This window comes from Macaca nemestrina, chromosome X (assembly GCF_043159975.1).
Source record: "Macaca nemestrina isolate mMacNem1 chromosome X, mMacNem.hap1, whole genome shotgun sequence".
In the NCBI taxonomy this organism is placed as follows: domain Eukaryota; kingdom Metazoa; phylum Chordata; class Mammalia; order Primates; family Cercopithecidae; genus Macaca; species Macaca nemestrina.
The window spans coordinates 76,985,544-77,005,478 of NC_092145.1; the positions used below are offsets into that span (position 1 = coordinate 76,985,544).

The following is a 19,935-nucleotide window of genomic DNA, read 5'->3' on the forward strand; positions in this document are numbered from 1 at the left end:
AACTATTATATATCATTTTTAAAAAATAAAAATAATGTTCAATTAGGATAACTTTGTTGGCAAGAAAAAGTATAAACATGCCAGTTTATGAGTGAAGGCAGTATTCATAGGATTTTATAGCATATACTCCTATATCCCCCTAAGTCACTAGAGCATACTATTAATTTTGTTCAAAATAAGAACATCTTTATTGTTTTGCCCAATTAGATGATAAAACAATTATTATATTCTTAAAGCTTAGTTACTGCATATAATTTAACTACTGTCATGACTGCATCTCTTTGGCTGACATCTTACAAAGATTCATGATGAAGATACATAAACACACACACACACACACACACACAGACACACACACAAATATCCGGTTGGGAGTCAAAACATTTAAATTCCAGCATCAATTCTCCACTTATTAGCTAACCACACTTATTAGTTCTACCATCTGAAAAATGAGAAAATATGTCCTATTATCTTCCAGGGCTATTATAAGGATCATATGAGTAAATAGATAGGAAAGTTCTTTGTAACAGCAGTGAATTTATAAAATTAAACATTGAGCAACTACTATTTATTGAGCACTTATTATGTGTGTCAGGAACTGGGATTCTCAGGATACAAAGCTGAACATGTCACAGGAACAATAGGACAGAGAATACAGAAAAGGGATACCCATTCATCCCTGGGAATAGGGGTCAGAAAAGTCTTCTTAGGAGAGATAATACCTGAGTGTTAAAGGACAAACAGGAATCAGCAAGGATATATGAGGCAGGGAATTTCAGACGAATGGAAACAAAGAAGTAGAGAAAGGTAAGAGGCTTGAGAATTCAGCAACTGCTCTATTATGGGGTTCTATATGCCAATTATGGTTGTGATTTATCCTATAGGTAATAGAAAGCCATGGAAAAGTTAAGCAGAGAATTATGTGATTAGATTTTCATTTTAGAGAACGATCATTCTGGAGGCAATGTGGAAGATGACAGTGGAATAGGGTGGAGTGATACAGGAGGGAGGACTATCAGCTAGGAGGCTACTGCAACAGTAGTGCAATAGAGGGTCTGAATTAAGACATGAATATTGGGGACAAAGAGAAAAGAGGCAGCTCCAAGATACATTTAGGAGGATAGGGCCTCCTAACAAGATGTATAGGGTAAAGGAGGTGACTTGAATGACTTAAAGGTATCTGGTTTGGGACAGTGGATAGATAGATGGTGGTGCCATTAACTGATATCAGAAAGAGAGGAGGAAATCAGGAAGAAATTAAGAAGTTAAAGTGGAGGGAAAGGAGAGATGATAAATTCAGTGCTGGACCTATTGATTTTTGAGATGGCAGTAGGATATTAATATTCACAAGGCAGTTAAATATGGGTATTATTAATTTCTAGTGAAAAGCCTTGCTCTATAAAATAAAAACTCAAAGATATAAGTAATTCAGCATAGAAAATATCTCTTAAAATTGTCTACAATAGTTAGTTAAATCTTTTACTTATTTTAATGAACATATTTTTATTTCTTCCTTTAGCTTGATAATTGATGACTGTGTATTTGGGTGAAAATGTGAAATGTACCCATGGCATGGAATGTTTCTAAGACTCTGATAATTCTACTTGGCTAGTTGGTTCTTAGGGATGGAGGAAATCACTAGCATAAATGATCCAAAACAGAAGTGGAGAAATAATTTATATTTGGTTTTGGATTATACTATATAACATTTTCCATGAAAAAAAAACGCAGAATAGTCAAACCACGTATAGTTGAGACATATACTACTGAAAGAGATGCAATATAACAGTAGCCACCATCAAATGAAGGCTTTTGTGTCCTTGTGTTTTTAGAGGGCCTCTTTTAAACTTTAATTTCACTCCCCTGAGGTGATTTTAGGATTAAGAAAATGACTGTAAATAATTTAAACTTTCTGACTAAAGGGGAAGATGGAGAACAGAACAGTAGTTTCCAGGGGTTAGAAGTAGGGAAAATGGTAGCAAGAGGGAGTTTTTTAGGGGTAACAGGGCTGCACTATGTCCTGATTGTGTTGGTGTTAAACAAATCTATACATGTGTTAACATTCACAAAACTAAAACAAAAAATTCATAGAACTATATACCCAAAAAAGTCTATTTTACCAGATGATTATTTTTTAAACAAAAAAATTATTAAATAAGATTAAAAATTCAGTTCCTCGGTTGCACTAGCCAAATTTCAAGTGCTCATTGGACAATGTGGTTAGCCCTACCAGACAGGGCGGATACACAGTATTTCCATCATCACAGACCATTCTTGGGTGGTATTGCTCTAAGTACTACTATACTTTTTCTGATAAAGTACCAAGGTAAAGGATTCTTGCCCTTCAAATACGTTGTATCTGGCACATCTTAAACAAGACCTGGTTCCCCTGTACCCACCCGCTCCCCGAAAATATCAATTTACCAACATAGCCAGTCAGAAATTGTTCTCATTTTAAAAGCAAAAATCACTTCGTCAGGCCGGGTGGCACACGCCTGTAATCCTAGCACTTTGGGATGCTAAGGTAGTTGGGCAGATAGCTTGAGCTCAGGAATTCCAGACCAGTCTGGGCAACATGGTGGAACCCTGTCTCTACAAAAAGTACAAAAATTACCCAGGCATGGTGGCACACTCCTGTAGTCCTAGCTACTCAAGGGGCTGAGGTGGGAGGATTGCCTGAGGCCGAACGTCAAGGCTGCAGTGAGCCAAAATCGTGCCACTGCACTCCAGCCTGGGTGACAGAGTGTGGCTCTGTCTCAAAAAAAAAAAAAAAAAAATCACTTTGTCACTGGATGGTTTGCTATACTTTCTAACTGCTTTAGCCTATCTTTTATTTATAAAAGCCATAAGAAAACTATGCATAAAATTCTATACAAAAGAGAAGTCAGAGTACCCTATGCTATTTGCACGCTGCAGATGAGAAAACACTTCCTTTAGTAAATTCTATTTCTGTTTTAAAAACTGACCAACCACACTCAGCACAAACAAAAGTATCCGTCTTCAGGGTTAACAGCACTCAACTTTTCCTCTGAATGTTAGATAGCAAAGAGACTTTTCAAACCTAAGGTCTCAAAGGAAACAAATTCACAGTACAGCTCTGGGTGCTAAATCTTTGAGCAGGAAGTCAAAATGGTACTTATAGGCCAGGCACGGTGGCTCACACCTGTAATCCCAGCACTTTGGGAGGCTGAGGCGGGTGGATCACTTGAGATCACAGTTTGAGGCCAGCCTGGCCAACGCAGGGAAACCCGTCTCTACCAAAAATACAAAAATTAGCTGGGCGTGGTGGCGCATGCCTGTAATCCCAGCTACTCGAGAGGCTGGGCCAGGAGAATCACTTTAACCCGAGCGGCGGAGGTTGCAGTGAGCCAAGATTGCGCCACTGCACTGCAGGCTTGGCGGCAAAGCAAGACTTCGTTTCAAAAAAAAAAAAAAAAAAAAAAGGTACTTACGTATTCAACAAATATTTAGTACGTATTCAACAAATATTTACTGAATGCTCATTATGTGCCGGCAGTATGCTAGCTGCTAGAGATACAATGGTGAGCATTTCCAGGCAAACTCCATACAGCTGGAAAGTGCTGGCGGCAGTCTGATTCTGGGTCTGTGCTGCTCTCCTTTCATACGTGCTCTAACCCCAACCCCTGCTCCAAAAATAATCTCCCTTCTCTGCCCTATCCCACCTTCCTCATTCCCCACATTGCTCCAATATTTCAACAGCTTGTCTTTTTCTCATAATCTTTTTTAGGAACCAAGGCTGTTATTTTTATTTTCAGAGGAACTATTTTTCCATTATATCAATCGTTCCTCTGGGCCAGAGTGGTGACTCATGCCTGTAATCCCAGCACTTTGGGAGGCCAAGGTGGGTGGATCACTTGAGACCAGGAGTTCAAGACCAGCCTGGTCAACATGGTGAAACCCCATCTCTACTAAAAATATAGAAATTATCTGGGCATGGTGGTGGGCGCCTGTAATCCCAGCTACTCAAGAGGCTGAGGCACAAGAATCGCTTGAACCCGGAGGCGGAGGTCGCGCCACTGCACTCCAGCCTGGGCAAGAGAGTAAAACTCTGTCTCAGGAAAAAAAAAAAAAAAAAGTTCCTCTGAAAATAAATGTAACAGCCTACAAATTATAAATATAGCTTATAGGAAAGACTGACGATGGAGGACTATTCTCTGTTATTTTGATGAAGGCAGTAGTGGGAGAGAAAAAAGTAAAATATACCAAACGTACTGTGTGGCCTTCATAGTATTAATGGTGGTGTAGAGTGCTGTCACAGGGATTGTAAAGATCCTTTATTTTAATCTTTGTGGTGTTCTGTGTCTCTTGAAATGTCAAACATGAAATTCAGGCACAGTATACTTTATTTGCATATGATTTCTGTATAATTTGCATAAACCCACAAAGACTGCATCTTCTATTCTTAGGCAATATGAAAGCTAGAACCTTAAACAAATCACCCTACCTCTGAGGGCTTCAGTTTCCTGAGACTAGATAAAATAATCTTTTCAGTTCTAACTTTCTATAAAAACTAAAAAACTATGTTACTGCCACTTCTTTTTTTTTTTTTTTTTTTTTTTTTGAGACAGAGTCTTGCTCTGTCGCCCAGGCTGGGGTGCAGTGGCCGGATCTCAGCTCACTGCAAGCTCCGCCTCCCGGGTTTAGACCATTCTCCTGCCTCAGCCTCCCGAGTAGCTGGGACTACAGGCGCCCGCCACCTCGCCCGGCTAGTTTTTTGTATTTTTTAGTAGAGACGGGGTTTCACCGTGTTAGCCAGGATGGTCTCGATCTCCTGACCTCGTGATCCGCCCGTCTCGGCCTCCCAAAGTGCTGGGATTACAGGCTTGAGCCACCGCGCCCGGCCAACTGCCACTTCTTAGGTTGTCATCAGTACATGTTTTCTCTTCTGTATTCTTTCTTATTTGATAAGGAAAGGTGCTATAATCTGAAAGTGTCCCTCAAAAATTCATATGTTGAAATCCGAATTCCCAAGGTGATAATATTGGTGGGGGGGCCTCTGGGAGGTGATTAGATAATGAAGACAGAGCCCTCAAGACTGGGATTTGTGCCCTAATAAAAGAGGTCCGAGAGAGCTACCCTGTCCCTTCCACCATGTGAGGACACAGGGAGAAGGTGTGCCATACATGAACCAGGAAGTCAATCCTCACCAGACACCAAATTTGCCAGCACCTTGATTTTGGACTTCCCAGCTTCCAGAATTGTGAGAAACACATTTCTGTTGTTTATAAGCCACCCACTTTATGGTATTTTCTTATAGGAGCCTGAACAGAATAAGACAAAGGTGATCCAGGTTCCTATATGAAGGCCAGGAAATTGAATAAATTGCCCAAGGAACCCAACAAGAAAATGAAAGAGCTAGGGTTCAAATGCAGGTGTATGTAACTCCAAAATCTACACTCTTTCCATCTATAAATGATTAGGCTAGATAATCTACAATTTCCTTGGAAAACTAAAATTCTATGTCTATGTTTGAGCAATGTATGGCTTATAAATAATCTGAACAGTATACAATATTTCTAGTGTTTGAACCAAATTTTAGTTGTTTTTTCCCCTCACATTTCACATATTCTCCCATGCTAGTTTAAATTTGAAATGGTTTTAAAACATATTTGAGTTTTTAACAGAACTGACAATCAGAACATTCTAATATTTCCACATTTTTAAAAGTCACCATGGGAAAATAACTTAGCTCAAGTTTTAGCACATTGAAATTCCTTTTAATCCCCCAGGAATCAATTTATACACGATCATAATAAATTCAGGTTAGCATGCTGCTCAGTGTGGGAGCCTTCAGATAGTTTAAAGCTTACTTTCTTACACTTTCATATAACAACTCAACATAAAGGTAATAAGAGATTTTTCACAGCTTGAAAGGATTGTTATTTTATAGATGTGGAGACTGAAATCAGAAAAGTGAGATGATTAATCAATTATCCTGAATGTCTAATATGTTTGATTCACCACCCATAATATACTTTTGAATCAACTAAAAACTATTTATAATAAACAAAACGATCCTCATTTATAATACATACAGTCTCAATACAAATTACATTATGGTTTGTTGAAAAATAAAATGTGTTTACATTAATAGGGCAATACTCTATTTGATATTTCAATATAGAATATTGAAAATTAAAATATCATAAGAGGAAGCCATCAAGCTCCATTAACATTTATCCTATTTGAGTAACTTAAATAAAGGTTACCACTTTAAAACTTTTAAATCAGATTATAAACTAGAAAAAGACAATTCTTAAAAACTAAATAATAGTTCAAAATCAATCTAAAACTTCAAAAATCAAATATTTTAAGATGAAAAAGATGCAGATTCTGTTAGTTTTTATTACGTTGTAGCATTGCTTTTCACGAACTAAACTATCTTTAAACTGAGTACTTTGTCAGAATTCTCATTTCTAATATATTCTCATTCTCTCCCTCTCGCTTTCTTTCTCTCTCTTTTTAAAAGACAGGGTCTTGCTATGTTGCCTAGGCTGTTCTCAAACTCCTGTTCTCAAGCAATCCTCCCACCTTGGCCTCCCAAAATACTGGGATTACAGCATGAACCACTATGCCTGGCCATTTCTAATGTATTTTCACTTTGCTTCAAAAATTATACAACAAATGTATGATTGTTTGCTATAAAAATATAAATACAAAAATATACAAAAGAAATAGTGAAAGTCCCTCTTTACACCATTCCTTCACTGCTAATTTTTTTATCTTGGATTTGACCTTCCCCTGATCCTCAGAATAGAGTTCAACTAAATCAGAAACCTAATCCTCTTTGAAGCTGATTCTACATCTTCATAGATAAATGATTATTACCTACTAATGTATAATAATAAAAATGCCTATGTTACCCTAATATAGTATTGGTGACAGAGCACCAGTTTGAAAAACAGAATATTCAATGCACTGTCATTTGCCATAGAAAAAGCTAAGAAGTCAAAAAAAGAGTCCCACATAGAAAGAAAAAATATTAGATGGGTCTCTATATATTGATGTGGAACAATATCTAAGATATATTTGCTAATTTAAAAAAAAAGCAAGGTGCAGAATGATGTGCATAGTATGCTTCCATTTTTAGAAAAAGTGGACACACACACATCAAGTATATATACTGATGTACATGTAAACAGTTTTGGCCAGGCACAGTGGTTCACGCCTGTAATCCCAGCACTTTGGGAGGCTGAGGCAGGTGGATCACCTGAGGTCAGGAGTTCGAGACCAGCCTGGTCAACATGGCACAAAACCCGTCTCTACTAAAAGTACAAAAATTAGCCAGGCATGGTGGCAGGCACCTGTAATCCCAGCTACTCAGGAGGCTGAGGCAGGACAATCACTTGAACCCGGGTGGCAGAGGTTGTAGTGAGCCGAGATCACACCACTGCACTCCAGCCTGGGCGACAAGAGCGAGAGATTCCATCTCAAAAAATTAAAAAAAAAATTTTTTTATATTAATAGTCTTTCTGGAAGGATACATATACATAGGACAACTGGTTTTCCTTGGGAGAGGAATTTTACTCTGTATATGTGTTACTTTTTCAATAATAAAAACACCAATTAATTGTAAGGGGAGTAACGAATGTATTTATTGATCCAAAGGAGGAATTTAGTAACTGCTAGCATTTATGTAGTCATTTTCATTTTATTTTATTTTATTTATTTATTTATTTATTTATTTATTTATTGAGTTGGAGTCTTGCTCTGTTGCCCAGGCTGGAGTGCAGTGGCATGATCTCAGCTCACTGCAACCTCTGCCTCCAGGGTTCCAGCGATTACCCTGCCTTGGCCTCCTGAGTAGCTGGGATTACAGGTGCACGACACCACGCCCGGCTAAAGTTTTGTATTTTAAGTAGAGATGGGGTTTCAACATGTTGGTCAGGCTGGTCTCGAACTCCTGACCTCGTGATCCATGATGTGGTCATTTTTCTAAAGGATAGTCTATATTAAGAGAATGGACTATAGCCTTTATCTAATCAAAGGGGAAAAGCACTTAAAAAGTTAGCATTGTAAGTTTCAGGGACAAACTAATTTGTTAATAAAGCATTAACCTTTGGAATCATTCAGTACTTATATCTTATTAAATTTGTTTTTACATTTCTACTTTCAAAAAGGCCAAACAACCCCAGAGAAAGATCTTCACATTATCTGCCTATTTTACTTTTCCTTTGAACAGACTACCGGGGTGATTAAATTAAACTTCAGGTTAATCCCTTTAAAGTCTACAGTCTTAACACTGGCAGGACAAACAAGAAGATTACATTTATGTACTGTATAACTTAGGACATAATTTCCAAAATGTATTTAAATTCTAAAGTTGCAAAGGCAAACAGTCATATTCTATTTATTCCAAAATTAGAGATTTCCTGACTATTCACTCTCTTTGAATTCTGTTAATTAAAGCTCTAATCTGTTCTGCTGTTGCATTTTACAATAAAACAACTTACTCAATTTAATATCACAATTATATTACTTCATTCCAAACACTACCAAGAGCTCCTTGACTTAGTTGAAACACCCTTCTCTCCAAATCTGGTTTCTAAATGAACTGCATCTCAGGCTTAATTATAATCCTAGAAGTTATGATACAGAAATATTATTTTTTGTGTACATTTCTTTTTTAACTTTTATTTTAAGTTCAGGGGTACATGTGCAGGTTTGTGATATAGGTAAATTTGTATCATAGAGGTTTGTTGTACAGATTATTCTGTCACCCAGGTATTAAGCCTGGTTCCCATTAATTATTTGCAGAAATTTTAAGCTTTAACATTCTTTAAAAAGTAATCAATATTTATGTATGATCATGTTGAACTACATTCTGACTATAAATTATGTTTGGGCAAAGACAGTTTTCTATATGATGTCTAGAAAGAGAGGAATTCACACTTTGTGGCGTCTGAAACTTAAACAATTTGAAGGGCCTTCTTTAAAAAAAAGAATACAAAACCATAAACAACAAAATTTTGTACCAAAGAAAATATTCCGAGCACATAACAAAAATCATAAGTTATATGGCCGGGTGCAGTGGTTCACACCTGTAATCCCAGCACTCCGGAAGGCGGAGGGGGGCGGATCATCTGAGTTTGAGACTAGCCTGGCCAACATGGTGAAACCCCGTCTCTACTAAAAATACAAAAATTAGCCGGGCATGGCGCCGCGTGCCTGTAATGCCAGCTACTCAGGAGGCTGAGACAGGAGAATTGCTTGAACCCAGGAGGGCGAAGGTTGCAGTGAGCCGAGATCGCACCATCGCATTCCAGTCCAGACGACAGAGCAAGACTCTGTCTCAAAAAAAAAAAAAAAAAAAAAAAAAAAAAAAAAAAATTTAAATCACGAGTTATAAGTTTTTAAAGCTAACAAATATCATAAAAATCCATAACAAAAACATTTTTATTAATAATGCCTGATATACCTCTCTGATACTTTCTTTTCCTATATTTTTGGCTGTATATTCTTTAGTGCTTCATTTGACGACTTTATAAAATCACTTGTATATAAAGAAAATAAAAATAGTTAAATATTTTCTCTAGATAAAATTTTTTTAAATTAATGATAGTTTAGAAATGTTCCTTTCAACATAACAACTAGGCATTGATAAATTTTTAGAGCTGCTGTCAAATTTGAGAAAAGAGTTTCTTTCATATATGAGCTGTAAGACTTCAGGGCATTTCAAATTTACTTGTGAAGTGACTAATCTTACATATTCTTTGAACTGGTAACATTCATTTACCAGTTTTACACTGAGCCCCACACCTTCATGTCATGATGCTTAGTGAGTTGGCACCATGAGTAGTAGGGGTGTTCCAAGAAGCCATCCCTATATCAGAATTCCTTGCAAAAGCTCCACTATACACAGAAGTGACAAAGAATCACCTATATAGTCAAATAGCCTACTAACCCCGAACTAAACATATCCCCAACTCAACCTCCCCTTAGTCACATCCCCAAAATGCTCATGGCCACTCCAATATCACGCTAACACAAAGGGGAGGTCTAACAGAAGAGTCATCGAAGTAGAAATGGACAATGGTCTTGAAGGGCTGTGGTTAAATTTGTTTTACTTTTTCAAATTGTACAAAAACACATGACCATGTAAACACACTGCTGATACTCCTTCTAGAGTCTTAGAAGGTCAATGCAAATGAGGAGCTCTGAAACTTAAGCTTCATTAACTTCACAGGAAATCTGTCTCTGGCCCTCGAAGACTTCACACTTAGTAGAATATTTTTTTAAAAAAGAAAAAAAAGAATAAAGGTTACTAACATAAGGGCTTTTGACTGAAAGGAGAGAGGCAGAGTTGAAAAAGGCAGAATAAGTGTATTTTCTTTTATTTTTAGCAATGAAATTATGAATGTGCCCTGGAAAGTAGTCTTGAGTATCTGTCACCGGGATTTGTATAAATCACTGTTGACAACACAAAGTGCTTTCATATTATATTGCTGCTATTCTTCATTTTCAATGTAATCAAAATTCAATTGCATTTGTTTGACCTTAAACAGATCTTATTAAGCAGTGGTGAACTTTGGGAAGATGCAGTGGAAATAGTCATCTTATATATGACTGTGATGCAAACAGGCTGTTTTGGGAAGCAAGAATGTATTTGCAAATATCAAAGCAGAATCTAGTTTTATAGTTATGCATGGATATGTTGGCAGAGACAAATATTCACCTACAATAGTTTACTAGACAGAGAGTTGAGGGTTTTGGAAAATACTTTAGCTGTCAGTAGACAATAAGTACCTAAGTCACTTGGCAAAAAATTACATGAACTAGTTTCCAAATGGTTAAAACAGCTTTACTGCAATTAGCAGACACTACTATATAATTAGTAAGGTTCAGCTTCTGTTCTGGCCCTCAACACCAGCCCCACCTTAGATCAAGTGGAGGAGGTTTAATTAGTTTCATTTGAGGATAAATCAAATGCATGTGTCATACTTATTACTCATTGAAATTAAGCGACTCATTTTTAAAGCGTTAGCACTGAGGTTGCAGAGCTACTTTTGCTATTCTCTTTCCTAATCAACAAACTGCAAAATATGCCTTTAACTTTTGCATAGATATGATTAGGGGAAAATATTTTTATATAAATTTGAATATTTTGAAGATAAATACATAAAATAATTACCTGTCATCTCTCAGCTTTTCCAACTTGGCTCTTTCCCCAAAGATCATTAAAGGCAACTGTATCCCTGTTCGGGGATGTTGCTGGGAAGAAGCAATGTGGGAGCCTCTAAGACTGGAGTTATGCCACGGTAGATGGTGAATACAAAACAAAAAACAAAACAAAACAAAAAAACTCTACCTTTGGAGCATGTGAAAATGGAAAGTTCCTATCTAAGTATTCACATGGATGCCAACAGTACAGAAAACTTAGGAGAAGGAATACATACTATGCAAATAAAACTTTTCTAGCCACAGCTATCAACATAGTCTTAGCTAATCAGAGTGTAGAGTCAAGAAATGAGAAATACTGCATTTTCCCTCACACGAATAGTAATGTGGATCCAAAGTTTACTCTCTGGCCAAGATGAATATAAAACTTAGACATGGAAAAAATCACCTACAGTTTCAGATTAGGAAGAGAAGAATTGTCCACATATTAGCACCACACTTCATAGGACTCTTGAATTAAGGAAATGTATCAGACTTCATAGAGAGTAATGATGGGCTAATCAGCCAATTTTGGGTAATAAAAACAAGGCAAACTGAAACCAATCTACTCAAGATCTTATGAGAAATCAGAATTTTAGATAAGAATACTGCAGAGATAAAGTATAAATTCTGTATTTCACTAAAGAGCCAAGACTATTTTGAAATCTCTGAAAAATAAATGGTAAAAATTAATGTTTAGATCAAGAATAGTTAAAAAGTAGAGCTGTCACAAGTATCTGATCTGGAGACACAAAATATTGTAGTTCCAATGTAATCATTCATGCCCTTAAAAATATAATGAGCTTCTGATAATTAGAAAGAATCCATCATGTCCCTAATTTTGAATTTTGTGCTAAATCTGATGTCCAGTTGGACAAAGCTTTCGTTATAATGTAAACATCTGCTCCTGGTAGTATGTCAAAAAAATGTATTGCATGTGAATCTCAACTAGTCATAGGAAAACCATTCTGGTATTGATGCAAGCTGATCAAATTCCAAAGGGGCATTAACTTCCCGCTATTACTGTAATGAACATTGCATAAAAGCAAAATTACAGAGAACCTCCAGCAAATAGAATTACCACCAATATAAAGTTGTTTTAATGACAAAATAACATTAAAATGATAAGTATATTACACAAATGAGAATACAACTCAGCTAAAATGACACATCCAGTACTGACTCATTAAGGCCTGGCAGTAAAAATAAACATGTTTAAGAGTAAGTAATTCAGGCCGGGTGTGGTGGCTCATGCCTGTAATCCCAACACTGTGGGAGGTCGAGGCGGGAGGATCACCTGAGGTCAGGAGTTCCAGGCCAGCCTGGCCAACATGGTGAAACCCCATTTCTACTAAAAATACAAAAAATTACCCAGGAATGGTGACGTGCACCTGTAGTCCCAGCTACTTGGGAGGCTGAGGCACAAGAATCGCTTGAACCCAGGAGCCAGAGGTTACAGTGAGCTGAGATGGTGCCACTGCACTCCAGCCTGGGCGATAGAGTGAGATTCTGTCTTTAAAAAAAAAAAAAAAAAAAGTAAGCATAATATTTAAGCAAAAGCTTCTGTATGTTATTGTCAATACAGTAGGAATCCTCAAGCTTTTGGCATGAGATACTGTTAATTCTTTGGATCCTGAGATACAAGTTGGAGAGAAATAGGAAAAAAAAATGTTCAAAAACAAACTAAATAAAGCATGGGAAAGAGTACTGAAATTATATATACTACAATTAGGGCTGAGAATTGCGAAGAGTGACAAGGGAAAGGGGCGGGTAGGGGTGGTGGCAGGGGGTGGCCGAAAGGCTTAGAAATGGCAACTGGTATGGAGATATACTACGAAGTTCCAATCTACTAGTCAGAGACATCTACCTTAACAGAATACAACAGGCAGGAAGGCCTAGACCAACTCTTAGGACCATCCGCAAAACACATTATTAACTTCAACTGATAAGAATGGCATGCAAATAAATAGCAAGGATTTTTCTAGGTGATGGGTATAGGGTAGATCCTTGTACTATTAAGAGTTTCTCCACCTTTGTGTATGTTTGAAATTTTTAATGAAAAGTAAGTCTTCTTTGACCAAGTGAGGCTTATCCTGGGAATGCATGGCTGGTTCAACATTTGAAAATCAATCAGTGTAATTCACCATCTTAACAGACTAAAGGAGAAAAATCATATGATCATCTCTATATACAGAAAAAGCACTTGACAAAATTCAACATCCATTCATGGTGTTTAAAAAAACCCTCAGCAAACTAGTAATAGAAATAACTTCATTAATCTGACAAATAGCATCTACAAAACTCTACAACTAACACAATGCTAACAGTAAATGACTGAATGTTTCCCCCCACCATCATTCACTCTCACCACTCCTAATCAAAATGTAATGAAGGTTTGATAATACAAGGGAAAAAATAAAAGATATACAGACTACAAAGGAAGAAATAAAACTATGTGACCAGGCGCGGTGGCTCACACCTGCAATCACAGCACTTTAAGAGGCCGAGGTGGACAGATCACTCAAGGCCAGGAGTTCAAGGCCACCCTGGCCAACACGGCGAAACCCCAACTCTACTAAAAATACAAAAATTAGCCCGGTGTGGTGGCATGTGCCTGTAGTCCCAGCTACTTGGGTGGCTGAGGCATGAGAATCACTTGAACCCAGGAGGTGGAGGTTGCAGTGAGCCAACATTGTGCCACTGTACTCCAGCCTGGGTCACAGAGTGAGACTCTATCTTAAAACAAACAAACAAACAAACAACAACAAGAAAAACTATTTATATACCTTGATGACATAATTACATAGAAAATCCCAAGAAATCTACAAAAAAGCTAGTAGGTTTGATAAGTCAGTTTAGCTAGGTTCCAGGATACAAAGTCAACATACAAAAACCTCATAATGAACAACTGAAATTAAACTTAAATTTAAAATTTTAAAAACAGTACCATGTATAACAGCATTCAAAAACATAAAGTACTTAAAAATAAATCTAACAAAATATGTACAGAAACTGCATGCTGAAAACTACAGATTGCTGATAAAAGAAATCAAAGAATACCAACATAAATAGACATATACTATGTGCATGGATTGGAAAACTCAATATTGTTAAGATGTTACTTCTGTCCAAATGGATCTGTAGAAAAAACACAATCTCAATGAAAATCCCAGCAGATATTTTTATAGAAACTTACAAACTTTAGAATCCATACAAGATTCTAAAATTTATATAAGATTTAGAATCCATATAAGATTCTAAAATTTATATGGAAAGGAAAAGGGCCTAGACTAACCAAAACAATTTTGAAAAAGAAGAAAGAGTTAAGGAATCACAGTATCTGATTTTAATGCTTATTTTAATACTTATTATAAAGCTACAATAACCAAAACTGTGTGGTATTGGCCAAAGGACAGACATACAGATCAATGGAACAGAATAGCGCAGAAAGAAATAAACCAATAAATATATGGTCAATTGATTTTCAACAAAGGTTCACAGGCAATTCAATGGAGAGAGAACAGACTTTTTAACAAATGATGCTGGGAAAAATGGATATTCATATCCGAAAAAAAAATTAACTTCAACCAGTATCTAACAATGTATACAAGTTAATTCAAAATGGATCATAGACCTAAACATTAAACCTAAAATCATAAGTCTTTAGAAAAAGACATAGGAGAAAAATCTTTGTGACCTTGAGTTAGGCCATGATTTCTTAGATATACTAAAGCATAAGGCATAAAAGGAAAAAAGGTGGATAAACTGGAATTCGTCAAAAATAAAAACTTCTGCTCTGCAAAAGACACTTTTTAAGAGACTGAAAAGACAAGCCACAGACTGGAAAAATGTATTTGTAGAACACATATCTGACAGAAGACTCATATTCAGAATATATAATCAAAATTCAGTAACAAGAAAACAAAGAAAACCCAACTAAAAATTTGGCCAAAGGGTTTAACACACATTTCACCAAAGAAGGTATACAAATGCCTAATAAGCACACGAAAAGATGCTCAACATCATTAGCCATTAAGGAAATGAGAATTAGTGACATAATATTACATACCCATTACAATGTCTATAATTTAAAAGACTGACAATACAAATTGTTGGAGAGAATGTGGAGAAAATGGAACACTTTCAAAGTGGAACACAAACATTGCTGGTGGGAAGACAAAATGGTATTTCTACTGTGGTAAATCATTTGGCAGTATATCACTTACCAATGAGGACACCACATATGGGCTCTGTCACAACTATTCAACTCTGTGGTAGTGAAAAAAAGGGCTGTACACAATACGTAAATGAATGAGTGTGGCTGTGTTCTAATAAAACTTTACATTACTAAAACTTTACTTATAGACACAAAAATTTGAATTTCACATGCTTTTCAAAAGTTCCTAAATATTTTTTTTTATTTTTTTTCAACCATGTAAAAATGTAAAAGGTATTCTTAGCTTATGAGCCATATGAAAGCAGTTGGCAAACTGGGTTTGACCTGCAGATCATCATTTTCCAGTCCCTGCCATATATGCATGAAGTTTCTTATGATAACCATAGGTACTTCATGCAGTATTCAGAAGGCTTTTTTATAACCTGAACTACATCTTTAACCACAGTGTATCTAGAATGTTGTTGATGCTCAAGGAATGTTAAACAATAATAGCGTCTTCAACTTAAAGTCCAAGAGTCTGAAAAAAACAAACAGAAAAACCAATAATAGAGTCTTTCTTAGGCATATCATACAAGGTGTACTAATAATTTTGGCTGGGCATGGTGGCTTACACCTATAATCCCCAGACTCTGGGAGGCCCAGGTGGGAGGATCACTTGAGTCCAGGAGTTTGAGATCAGCCTGGGCAACATAGTGAGATCCCCATCGCTACAAAAAATAAATTAAAAAATTAGCTGGCATGCAGCTGGGCGCAGTGGCTCACGCTGTAATCCCAGCAGTTTGAGAGGCTGAGGCGGGCGAATGACCTGAGGTCGGGAGTTCGAGACCAGCCTGACCAACATGGAGAAACCCTGTCTCTACTAAAAATACAAAATTAGCTGGGCGTGGTGGCACATGCCTGTAATCCCAGCTACTCGGAAGGCTGAGGCAGGAGAATTGCTTGAAACCGGGAGGCGGAGGTTGTGCTGAGCTGAGATCGCGCCATTGCACTCCAGCCTGGGCAAGAAGAGCAAAACTCCACCTTAAAAAAAAAAAAATTAGCTGGCATGGTGGTGCACGCCTGTGGTCCTAGGTACTTGGGAGGCTGAGATGGGAGGATTGCTTGAGCCTGGGGAATCTAGGCTGCAGTGAGCTGTGATTTTGCTACTGCACTCCAGCCTGGGTGACAGAGCAAGATCCTGTCTGAAAAAAAAAAAAAATGAAAAATAAAAACCAAAGTATACTAGTCATTCTCTAGACATTTTCTCTTCAATTTTTAATTGCAAAATAATCACCATGTTATAAAAGAAAAAGAAAACCTCAACCCATTGCCTGAGAACATATATTTTAGTTCAGTATGATATTCAGAGTAATAAGCAGTATATAAATACTCATATACTTATAATATAATATAAATCTGTAAATATACAACCACAATATCAAGGTTCCATGTTCAGATGTTTTTAAATTGAAAATATATCTTTTTTCTTCAGAAGAGGAATTAATAGGTCAAAGAAAACTTATTTAGCTTCAAGATAAGAAAAACAATAGTTTTTATTGCCAAATGTGTCAGTGTCTCTGCTTCTAACTCAGTGTTAGAAGTAATTTCTAGTAGAATTCTCTTCAATGGCATTTGACTTCAGTTTCCAAAGAGTAACTTACCTTAATGTGATGCACGCCATTCACTTTTCCAATCTGCTGCTCAATGGTCCAAACACAGGAATTGCAAGTCATACCCTCAACAGAAATGGTAACAGAATTCACACCCATACTTGGATCCATTTTGATTTCCTCTTTACATTCCTGTTAGAAACAATAAACCCATTAATTTCAGCCATGCAAATAATCTTTCCTTAACTTTTCCCCCACCTCCCCAATTAAAAATATGCTATATTTTATATATGCTTAAGTGTCATGTTTAAAAAATTAAAATCTGCTAGTAATAAAATATAGTAAGCATTCTTCTTGCTTAGAAAAAAAAATTCTCATTACCTTTGATGAAGTAAAGGAAAGTTGTTTCTATGGCTATGCTAACTAAAAATAAAAATTTCAATACTTTAATACAAGTAACTAGCTTTCATAGAGTGCTTTCCTGATTACTAAAGTTTCCTATACATAATCTCATTTAACATTTGTAAGTAGAAATTAAGAACTAACCAAAAATGCCCCAAATCCTTACAACAGCCAGCGACGTCCCACATGATTTCCCATGCCTGTCCTCCTCGAATTTACCTGACCTCCTCTTCTACCACTCACCAAACCCTTCTCTGTGCCAGTCATACTGGCCTCCTGGCTGTTACTCATGCAAGGATGACTCCTCAGCACTCAAGGCCTTCGTTTTAGCTATTCTCTTGCTTTGGGACTTTCTTCTTCCAGATAACTGCTTGGCTAACTTCTTTGTCTGCAAGTCTTTGTTCGAATCTAACCTTAATGAGGAAGGACTATGCTGACCATCCTATTTAAAACTGCAACCTACATCCCTTCCACACAAACATACTCTGATTCCCCTTACCTCTGCTTTTTCTTTTGCTTTCATAGAACTTACCACCTGCTAACATACTCCATAATTTGCTATTTATTCTGTTTATTGCTTATTGTCTGCCTTCCTGTGGTGGTTTTAAAATATGCCCACAAATTCTTTGCTACTGCTTCCTTCAAGAGGTGGAATTTAATCCTTTCCCCTTCAGTGTGCCTGAACTTAATGACTTGTTTTTTGGTTTTTGTTGTTGTTCTGTTTTTTTTTGTCTTGTCTTGTTTTGTTTTGTTTTGAGACATGGTCTCATTCTGTCTCACAGGCTGGAGTGCTGTGGCACGATAGCTCACTGCAACTTCCGCCTCCCAGATTGAAGTGATTCTCCTGCATCAGCCTCCCCAGTAGCTGGGATTACAGGCGCATGCCACCACATCCAGTTAATTTTTTGTATTTTAAGTAGAGACAAGGTTTCACCATGTTGACCAGGCTGGTCTCAAATGCCTGACCTCAAGTGATCCACCGGCCTCACCCTCCCAAAGTGCTGGGATTACAGGCATGAGCCACCACACCCAGCCTAATGACTTGTTTCTAATGAATAGACTAAGATAGAAGTGACAAGGTGTAGCTTCCAAGACTAGGTCATAAAAAACATTGCAAGAGGAGAAAAAAGCATTGTGTTTTCCTTGTTGTCCTCTCTCCTGAATCATGCAATCTGGGGGAAGCCACCTACCATGCATGAAGACATACAAGCAGCCTTATGGAGAGGTTCATATGGCGAGGAACTGAGGCCTCATGTCAAAAACCAGCAAAGATCTAAGGCCTCCTGCCAATATCCAGGTAAGTGAACCACCTTGGAAACTGCTCCTTCAGACCCAAGTTAAGCCTTTAAACTACTGCATCCCTAGACACCACATCGACTAAAACTTCATGAGACACCCTGAGCCAGAACCACCCATCTAAGCTGCTCCCAAATTACTGAGTCATAGGAAGTCAGATAATAAATGTTTGTTGCTTTAAGCCACTAAATTTTGGGGTTATTTGTTACAATGCAATAATTAAGTAATACATTTCCCACTAGAATAAAAACTCCATTAAGATAGGACTGTTTTTTCACTGATATTAGGCTGAACCACCTAAAATCATCATAGTCAAACACTGGCAATTTCACATAAATCAATCTAATATATACCATGGAAACAGTGGTTCCTCTGATGAGGGGAAATGAGTGGTTAGGGAACAAGGGTGGGAAAAAGAATTTTCAGTGTATAACACCTTTTGTACCTTTTACTTCAAATGGTATAAAACATATTACTACATCATTTTAGTTTTGGTGAGCTCAGAGAAACTTCAACAGAAAATGCTGAACCATGCCCACTGCTACTAACAAAGCAAGATGATTAATGGACTCTTGTAACTTCTCCAACTAGTTTCTGTGGAGCTTTGAACAATTAGACCACCCAGTCTATGGTATTATGTTATAGAAGCCTGAACTAAGACATATGCATTCTTTTTAAAATTGGGATATAATTCACATGCTTTAAAATTCAGCCTTTTAACCTACAGAATGGGAGAAAAAATTTTGCAATCTACCCATCTGACAGAGGTCTAACATCCAGAATCTACAAGGAACTTAAACAAACAAAAACCATCAAAAAGTGGGCAAAGGATATGAATAGACATTTCTCAAAAGAAGACATTTATGCAGCCAACAAACATATGAAACAAAGCTCAACATCACAGATCATCAGAGAAATGCAAATCAAAACCACATTGAGATACCATCTCACACCAGAGCGGCAATTATTAAAAAGTCAGGAAACAATAGATGCTGGCGAGGCTGTGGAGAAATAGGAATGCTTTTACACTGTTGGTGGGAATCTGAATTAGTTCAACTATTGTGGAGACAGTATGGTGATTCCTCGAGGATCTAGAACCAGAAATACCATTTGACCCAGCAATCCCATTACTGGGTATATACCCAGAGGAATATAAATCATTCTACTATAAAGACACGTTCACACGTATGTTTATTGCAGCACTATTTACAATAGAAAAGACTTGGAACCAAACCAAATGCCCATCAATGATAGACTGGATAAAGAAAATGTGGTACATATACACCATGGAAT

At 37.0% G+C, this 19,935-nt stretch overlaps 1 protein-coding gene across 1 annotated transcript in view; it reads right to left on the minus strand.

Moving 5' to 3' along the window:
- The window catches only part of LOC105464288 (ATPase copper transporting alpha), a 136,294-nt gene that overhangs the window by 60,344 nt on the left and 56,015 nt on the right, over positions 1-19,935 (minus strand). The window contains exon 2 of the mRNA XM_011712032.3: positions 16,996-17,136. Coding sequence (XP_011710334.2) covers positions 16,996-17,115 — 120 coding nt within the window. The 5' untranslated portion in view covers positions 17,116-17,136. The remainder of the gene's footprint in view (positions 1-16,995; positions 17,137-19,935) is intronic.